Source organism: Berghia stephanieae, chromosome 5 (assembly GCF_034508935.2).
Source record: "Berghia stephanieae isolate SIO BIC M18660-M18661 chromosome 5, UCSD_Bste_1.3, whole genome shotgun sequence".
NCBI lineage: Eukaryota > Metazoa > Mollusca > Gastropoda > Nudibranchia > Aeolidiidae > Berghia > Berghia stephanieae.
The window spans coordinates 43,288,197-43,298,196 of NC_088364.1; the positions used below are offsets into that span (position 1 = coordinate 43,288,197).

A 10,000-nucleotide genomic window follows, 5' to 3' on the forward strand; every position below is an offset into this window, starting at 1 on the left:
ATACATTTGATTTATCTTCACTTCGTTTTTCATCAACAAAAAGAAACATTTGAATTGCTTTAAAATAGCCTACATTTCAGTCTATGTAATATAAGGAACGAAATTAACGTTATTCAGCTCTATGTTATTGTTTTTAGTTAGCCTTTTGGTGATTCCTTCTTACCAAATTAAATTATATCAATCAGGCTTTCAACGATCAGAGTTACACACAATTTTGTGTTTTTGGTATTTTATATCCGGCTGGCGGGTGTGTTGTGAGTATTTTACTTAAACGCATATCATGAAATGAATTCCCCTGACTTGATACGTATGGAACAATAAAGATTGGAAAGAATTCATACAATGCCTTGGCATTTCATTGTTCGCTTCATTGATTTCACGGCTCTTTTTCCTGGAACTCGATCGGTACATAAGCTCATTTTTACAATAATACTCACTAAACTTTTAATATAGTGCAATATCCACTAAACGTGCTCAAAGCGCTTTACAAAGGGTCCCCGACCAACAGCAACACGTAACATGTAGAACGAGACATGACGCCTGTTAGGCGATAATACATTTTTTTCCCGACAGAGACAACGCCTTTAACGGCCAGGTACATTTGAGTACAGTGATAGTAAAGAGCCTTTTCCAAGGACTCAACTAAGCGCCGAGCCATGCTCGAACCCAGGACCTTCCGATCCGAGAGCGAGTGTCATACCACAAGACCACATAGCCGCACTCACTACATATAATTGGTGTATATCAAGAAGTTATTTCACCTGGGTGTGTATAGATCTAGTTGTGTTTTGGACGGTGAACTTCTGCATTTTTTTCGAGCCCATTTATTTTATTATCACTGGGTTAAACTCGATCGCTCTCAGATTAAAAGCATTGGCATTGCAGGTGTTACTGAAACGACAAACATTCACAATGCATCACAGCTCAAGGATGCGACAAGGAGTGAAATTTAAAATGTTCAAAACTTCCGCCAGCCGGATGTAACGTACAACACACAAAACTATGTGTTAAAGTGATACCAGGCTGCTGGAAGCTGTGGACTGTAAAAAGTAGTAAACAAAAATGAATATCACAGCTTCAAAAAAGAACAAAGTACCAGACACAGAACGTTTCGGGCTCAAAACCCTTCTTCAGCCGACAACCAAAAAAAAACAATAAAGACATAAATTAATTACTAAATAACATATAGACAATAATTGGTAGGTCTTCTCTTGTAGAAAATATTTCCATAAAACGGCTGGTTAAAAACAATAACAAGGAGCTGAGTTGCGTCAATTTCGTTCCTTCTATATTTTAGGGCGATTGTGTGAACTCCCCTTTAAAAGGGACATTATCTCGAAATGATGAAACAGATTTTTGTTTCGATAATTGTTTCCCTTGATTCAATTATTTCCAAATTATTGTATTCCTACGCTAGCCTAGAAACCGATTTAATCGAATATACTTAAAAAATCGGATTTTTACATTTTTAGTTCATAAAATTATAAATTTGAAATAACAATAAATTGATATCATATGAAATATTTAAACTAATAAAGAGTTCATATTATTTAATTCGTAATTTAACATTGAACTCATTTTTAGTTTTCTTTGTAGCGTATTTAGACATTGTTTATACAGTTGTAAAAAGTCCGACCCGTCAGGCAAGATCGTTTACTGTCACATAAATTCTATAGGTTCTGTTACATTGAATAGAATATGAGCCCCCATTTAACATGACGTCTAACGAAGTAGTGAAAAGCGTTGCCAAAAAACTGTAAGTGAAGATTCAATCGTACATATCTTCTTTTGACCAGTAATCGTTCGGACTTCAGGAGCTATAAAATGTGTTCATTGTTTGGCTTTCATTCACCCGACTAGATCTCTTTCTTTAGATTGATAGATAGAGTTCTGATCTTAAGGATAGATAAATAGTTTAGTGCAATGGCACTATGTTTAGTCTAGTGAAAGTTACATAAAAAGCGTGTGACCTTTTAAAAAATTAATAGGAGCTGTTCATCAAGACAGCAATCCTACACTCCCCCCTCGATGATTCAATTATTTTTGTATCCATCTGCTTTTCTTCAATGGAAATCTTCCATTGAAGAATCGTCAGTCTCCCATTATTGTGTGGTAGAATAAAAATTTACATTTATGTAGGTTGCTTGGTGAAGGAATTTTTAAACTATAGATGTCTATTTTAAAAAAATTATATTTATAATTTATATTAACTGAAACTATTTTTTTTTATTCATCCTATTCTTTTATTTGATTAATCTGATAGTGATAGCAATATTTCACAGATCTCACGAAGATTGAGTATAGATAAATATGAAAAGACACAAACCTGGTCAAAGAAGTTTAAAAACTTCTCATGGGTAGGCAACTTCTTTGACTGTGTTTGTTATGTGTTAATGTTAATTGCAAAATTTATATACCTTTATCCAAATCGATTTTTATTTTAAATCGCAAACCAATGAGGTGATATGTTATCTAAATATTTAAGGCATTATTTATTCTAATTGACTTAACATGAAGTGGTAAGGTGATGAAATGACAAGGAATACATATTTTTTTTCAATGATTAGAAGAATGGTTGAAAAATGAAAAAAAATATCTCCGTTTATTTTTTTTCTTTGTCTACCATGTAACATTTTATTTGGTTTTAAAATTTGATTTTCAAAAACAGCTTTCAGCCAATATGGAAAATAAAGCAAATAGACTTAACCAATATAATGACTAAAAGTGGTAAAATCATTTTTGGATGGAATACCTCATTTGTAAAGATTAAAGATCATGTGCAGTATGTTGATGCTTCATTATTCAGGAATGTAACTGTTTTGAATGACAAAATGAGAATACAATAATTTTATTCCCAAGGTATTTATATAATTGATACCTCCAATACCACAAAATTATGATAAAAAGTCATTTCGAATCAAACTTCGGAAAGCATTCAATAAATATCTAGACTTTTGTAGGAAGGGGTGTGTGAGGTGGATGTTAGTGATCAGTGTCGGTTCTAGCCTATTTATAGTGGTGGGGCAAAGATGATTCGGTCATATATATATATATATATATATATATATATATATATATATATATATATATATATTATATATATATATATATATATATATATATACATATATATATATATATATATATATATATATATATATATATATATATATATATATATATATATATATATATATATATATTATATATATATATTATATTATATATTTCAACTTTAAAAAAATAAAATATTTCAACCACAAATAATCACATTCACAATGAAAGGACAATACCAGTAGATTTTAATTATTCCAAACGTAATCAAAAATGAATCACGAAAGAGAATACAACAAAAAAATAAAGCGACGAGACAAAATGCGACAACACCTTGACAATACAAGTCCATTTCGTTCACTCGAAAAATTAAAGAGATGCTTTAATCCCTCAACGGCGAGATTGATATTTCTGTTACATTTTCAGAAGTACGTAGTAACTTTAAATTTTTCATCGAGAAGCAACAACCGCGATATGACTCGAGTTTCATTCAGAGCTCAAATTGCATCATTTTTACTGCTCTCTTGGTGGTTAGAATGATTGTGCCGGTGGTGGTAGCAGTTGGAATAATGGTAGCGATGGTGGTGGTGGTGGAGGAGGAGGAGGAGGAAGAGGAGACGGTGAGGGAGGATGTAATTATGGTAGTGGTTTTGGTGGTGCTGTTGGTTAGAATGATAGTTGTGGAGACGATGACGAAAATTATATGATGATGTTGATATTGTTTTTATTGCTATTGTAGTATTTGTTGTTAATGTTGTTGTTGTTGTTAATGATGATGATAATGATGGCAACGACGATGTCGTCGACAATGATGATTACCGTACGATATTACAAAGTTTATTCAATCTTAGGCTTTCGCCATTAAATCATACACTTTGATGACAACATACATGAAAGTGGAAAAAAATGGTAAATGGAACCAAACAATAAATTGTTACCATTAATAACCACAAAAAATACAACAATCGTAATACCACCAATACGTACAATAATAATAATAATAATAATAATAATAATAATAATAATAATAATAATAATAATAATAATAATAATAATAATATTACCATCATCATTACTACCACCACCATCACTATTACCACCACCACCATCACCATCATTATTACGTTTCCAATCCGTTTTTCTCGTTTTTTTTAAATTTGATACCTTAATAGACGAAAATTCCGGTGATTTTTTTAAAGGATAGTTAAAATATCTACCATTTTATTAACCCTGAAAACTACGATTTTTATTTTCCTATTTCAAGTAGGCAGGTCTGCTATGACAAGTATCAGTTCCATAGTCAAAAAAAGACAAATTAAAAACAAAGTTTACTTAATCTTAGGCTTTCGCCAATAATTCATACAATACAATTAAGACAAAATAATGCTACCAATCTCTCCTCATGCATTCGTTAGACTATAACAATAACGACCGTGTTATCTTTACTCCTTACCCAACCAACCCCTAGCTTCCCGATTCTTCATCGCGAACTATTATGTATGTATTAGATTCAGGACGGGCAAGTACGGAATCTGCCCACCCTTCCTTTAAACGTCTTTATTTCCTCTATAACTTAGAATTCAACTCTCTCCTTTCCCAGAAGAGAATTTCTCGTATACTAATTCAATTTTTGAGTAAACCAAAATGGTGGGGGTTGTATTTTTATATATTATTTAGTCGTGACTTCTGAATAAAAGTGTTTTATTAAAGGGAATGCAATAGAAAATACATTGTTTTGCAAAAATATTTAGTCTGGCAATAAAAATACAGCGGTAATTACTTTAAGAATTTTTTTTAAAAAAGGAAGAAATTAATTTGTTTAAAAAAACAAAAAACAAACAAACAAACAAACAAATAAGACAACAATTTAAATAAATGAGTTTTGAGAAGTACTAAAGAAAACGAGAAAAAAAGAGATAATTTAAATGGATAAACAAATATATTAAAACAACACAAGTTAATACTAACTTGATATAATATTAGTAAATTGATACATTTAATTCAATACTGGAACCTTCCCAATGTTATTACATCAATGGTACCAGCACAAGTAAGGCAATAAATAAAAAAAAGTTCGTTTGCCAAAATCTCTATTTAGTGCTCACTGGTTTATAAGGTGGGCTCATTTGAATTAGCCCGACCTAGAACTAGAGAGGCCAGACAGCAAAATCACCGTCAGGCGACGTGACGATGAGATGACGATGTGGGCGGAGTGGAGTGGTTGGGAAAGGGGGGGGGGGGGGGGGGGGGGGTGATAAAAAAAGAACAGGAGCGTATCCTGGTTTATGCATTACGGGGTGCATGGTGGTTCGCCATCGATCAAAAATACATACAAATTGATTTCAGTACGAAGTATCAAGTTTAAGTACTAACTTTTAAAATTATCTAATTTAAATTAGATTATTTCGGACCTGGTAATACAGCTTATAACTTGAAAAAAACAGGCTGGTATTTGCCCACCCTGCCCAATATTACCAGCCGTCCCTGTTAGTGATGGTCAACTCTGGTGTTGAGTCTGCATGGAGTCAGCGTATCCAGTGCCTTGATCAGATGGGTTTCCCTATGTCAGAGGTAGGAAGTGTTTGAATGGCAAAAACTGAGTGCACATACTGTACATCACAGTGGTCAGGCAGATTGAAGTGGCTGGCCACTGTTATGTCTGCACAGTTCCATTTGTCATGCAAGTGCTGCACAAATCAGTCACCCAGCCTTTTTCTCATCTCGCCAAAGTAGGCAATCCCACCCAGGGAGCATGTAATTGCATAGACTAGATTATGGCCAGTGCATATAAACGGCTGTCTGATGTCCCAAATCTTGTCTGGGAAGCTGACCATGTCGTGCTTTCATAGGTGCCCACAAAACTTGCATCAGGGCCGCATGCATAATCTGGCTTTAGGCCCATCCATGGGTATGGGCTCCAGGTGGCTTCTGACAAGGGAATCCTTAAGGTTATGGTCCCATCTGTATGCTACAAACCGAGGTTCTGAGAAAACTCTGTGGGTGTCCTCACTCGCCTGGAGGATCCCATAATTTGTGCAATAGGATGTTCCTAACCCACTTTGCATTGGGGTGAAGCGTCAGGATTAAAATGGGATGCTGTGTCTCCTGCTTCCTGGCATTGTGAGGCCTCATCGTTGCTTCTCTTGTCACGAGACTGGCTTTCTGGACAGCTTCATGCAATACCTTCTTGGGATATTCCCACGCCTCATGCGGTCACATTGAAACTCAAATTCAACATCTTCCAGACAGTCTCTGCAAGCGGCGTATCTGACTGAATGTGGTGGAATCTTTGCACTTCACCGGATGAGATGACTAATAGAGCAGGTAGCTGTGGCTGTTCATTTCCTTGTAATGCGCTGTGGTCCATACTCCTGTCAATGAAATAGTCGTCAATGTACCTTTTGAACAACTCAGGGGCAGGTCTCACATACTGGCTAAAAAAATGTCCCCAAGATGAAGAGGTTAGCTTATGAGAGACCCATCTTTGTGCCCATCACAACACCTGAGATTTGATTAAAGAATTCATCGTTGAACTCAAATGTGTTGAGTGTGGTGTGAGCACAAGGATGGAATGCCCCTTATTATTAATCATGCCAAGCAGCATCTGTAAATTCTCTATGAATGTCAACAAGACTTTCAAAATGGTGTCCTTTCAATGCTATTTTTTAGAAATATGAAAAAATTCCATGACAGATCAGAAGAGTATGGAGGGTTATCTAATGTTTTCATGTCCTTTGACGCTAGAAATTGCTGGGCTGCTGAATATGCATGGGCATTGTGATGAAAGAAACATCTTCCAGATGCCTTAAGCCGTGGTCACTTTCTTCTAACATTTTCTCTCAAATGTCACAAAACATTGATGTAAATATGTTAGTTCACAAATTGGCCTTGAGATACAAATTCTCGAATTATTCTACTTCAGTCAAATATAACAAGCATGGATTTAATAGTTCTCTTTACCTGATGGGCCTTCTTTGGACACGGCGATCCTGGTGCCTTTCATTTTGATGACTGCATTTTTTGTTTCTTGCTCATAGCAGTAAATCCAAGTCTCCTCGCCTGTGAATGTTGTCTTTAGAAATTAGTTGTTGTTCCCACTTATGTTCCAAATACTTTTACAAATGTTTATCATTTTCTGCTTTTGCTCACCTGAGAGAAATCAAGGCAAAACTTGGTAGAAAATCCCCATTCCCAGTGTCTCAGTTAAATTGCTATGGCGCGTCCCAACAGAAATCCTGACAACATTGTCAATTTCAACACCACTTTCAAGATGATCTTTGTGAACAACATGGCAAACCAATTGTACGTTTTCTGTTTTTGCTACCATTTCTGGTTGACCAGAGTATGATTCATCCTTCCTCGCAAGGTATTTCACTTGCTTTGAAGTTTGAGAAGCATTCAGAACACTGTGACCTTCTCATTGCATCATCTCCAAAGACTGTCTGAAGCATTTCAAAGTTTCAATGCTTGGTCACTACAGTAGACTTTAAAAGTTTACAAACACTTGTACAAAATAAGCTTACAAAAGGTTTTTAAGTGAATCAAATTAGGGATAAATGGTCACCTTATAACAGCCTTCATCAAATCCGGAATTTTGACCGTAAGCAAATTAAATTTTTAAAACATCTGCACAAATTGATTATGTCATTCAAAATTAAGTGATCATTGATGGTGCTCTCTCAGAATGTCTGTGACGCTTTTGGAGCGTTTGTGTTGGGACTAATCCAAATACTTATTGAACATACCTCGTATGTTTCCAGTAATTTTGTTAGCTTAATTTTAAGTCCTTTATGTAAAAGGGCTAATGCCTTTATTATGTGAACCATCTATTGATGCCACATGTTTACAGTTTACCCTCAAAACTAGAATTTTTGAGACTAACTTAACCTTTTGATTATGGAACTGAATTGTTTTTGAATCATAATTTAATTTGTCCCATGATTTATATGAATACAATTTTTCACCTATCGCACAACCACATAACAATGACAACAATACCCTTGAGATTTAATGATGCTGTTTCGGCTCTCATTAGACTCTACTTATAAATGTTTTTATAAAATAAAAGAAAATGTTGGAGAGTTATGTTTTGCCAATTTCTTGTATTATTTTTTTATTCCAGCAAATATTATTTTGAGGTAAAGCGCCTGGAGGATGGGTTTGATTTGTCCGATGTCCATCAGCCTCAGTTGGATCACCCGCCTTTGAAAGCTGTAAGTTATACAATGCATGATTTGCAAATAATACAGTAAACAGTATTATTGATAACATAAAACAAATGAAAAGAAATGAGCATTTCTATACTGAGTTTTTCAGTTTGTCCTGCTCAGTTCAATTTACAACGCTTTGCTATTCCTCCTACAGGCCTCATGGCTCATGGAACCAAGCATCCATTTTATACATTACATGTAGACTTAATAATATTTGAATATGTTCGAATAACACCAAATACTGGCGAGTCAGTGGGATAATATGTGTAAAACATTACACCCAAGGCCACAACGCAAGTTTCGTAGCTCCATGATCACTGTCATTTATTAAAAAGGTCACTGATCATGCTCATTGTTGCAATAGTTTGTAACAGAGTGAGAAAATAAACACATTCAACTCAAGTCTGAATGAATGTTTGATTGTATGTAGTATTAAATAATTTTACAACTTCTGGTACAAAAAGGGTTCCTCAAAGGAGAAATGGAATAATGTTTCTACCTAGCCATTGGAGGGAATATTTGAAATATTAAAAATCGCACTGGTCATGCTGAAACTGTAGAAAAGCTCTATGTTGATGTTATCTATCATACTTTTGAGGTTTTAAAAAATATATCTAGATGTTATAATAACATACACAGTTTTCTCGAATTTATAGATGTTATCATTTCCTCATTTTCTCTTTATCATTAATTCTATTAAACCTCTTTGCGACCCCTCTTATTCTACAATGTATTACAGGATTACCGCTAAATTTTTTTTTCTTTGTTTGTTTGTTTAATCATGCTTGCAGACTGGAAGTGAATCAATAAACAGAATCAATACGTTTTAATTGGTCACTGTTAACTTTTGTATTGAGAAAGAACATACTTTTTTTTATATTGTTAAATGTATACATTTCATCTGAGACTGCAGCTCTATGCTACACTTTTTTTTTTTTCAAATCAAACTAAATGGAAGGGCTCCAGTCAACCATTTAACACCAGGATAGAACTTCTTCCAAAGTGTTAAATAGACCTATTATTTTTGTATATATTATTTTATTGTTATCTGATGATAACGGCGAATTGTCGATTTTCGCCAAGAGACCAGTCACTGTGACCCAAAGCGAGCTACATGTAAATCTGTGTTGCATTCCATGAAATGCTATTTTTGCGAAATTATATTATGATCAAATTCGAATATCGCCTGTAAAGACTTGGCACCCGCATAATTGTGGGAGTTTTTTGGGTTTTTTTAAATTTTTAAATTATTTTTTTTTACCATTTATAAATACTTTTACTACCCTATGCTTTAGGCTTCCTCCTATTGCTCCTTGTTTGAAATTTCAAATAATGTTTTTCAATACTGTTTTTTTTTTTAATTATTCATTCAAAGCATTTCTGTTTAATGAATCAAATGAAACTAACAATAATTTTTCATTCTTTTGACTTAGTCAGTAATAACATTTTTTAACACTTGTTTTTTGGTTGTTCTGTTTTTTTCTTACTTGAAAACATTTCCTCTGTAATGATTGTATTTGGATTTTGTCCTTTTTGTAACATATTTCTTTCTTAGTCTTAGTAATTAATCTTCAATCGGCTCGAATTCTTCATTGGCATTGATGGACATTAAACTTGATAAGACAGGCAAGAGCTGCCCTATACAGACAAAATACTTTCTTTTTCATTTTCCCCCAAAACTTTTACTATAAAACTTGTAAGTGACAGTTTTCTGATCAAAATGAAACAAATAAAGG

General features: G+C 34.0%; 1 protein-coding gene across 25 annotated transcripts in view; it reads left to right on the forward strand.

Moving 5' to 3' along the window:
• Positions 1–1,610: 1,610 nt before the first annotated feature.
• LOC144972968 (uncharacterized) overlaps positions 1,611–10,000 on the forward strand; it is a 56,436-nt gene continuing 48,046 nt past the window's right edge. For 11 of the 25 annotated variants that reach the window (XM_078914845.1, XM_078914833.1, XM_078914841.1 and 8 more), the window contains exons 1-2: positions 1,619–1,756; positions 8,177–8,267. In XM_078914845.1, coding sequence (XP_078770971.1) covers positions 1,716–1,756; positions 8,177–8,267 — 132 coding nt within the window. In that variant the 5' untranslated portion in view covers positions 1,619–1,715. Of the gene's footprint in view, positions 1,757–1,790; positions 1,827–2,263; positions 2,358–8,176; positions 8,268–10,000 lie in introns of those variants that run through there. The other 14 variants (XM_078914827.1, XM_078914832.1, XM_078914839.1 and 11 more) reach the window with 6 other exon arrangements.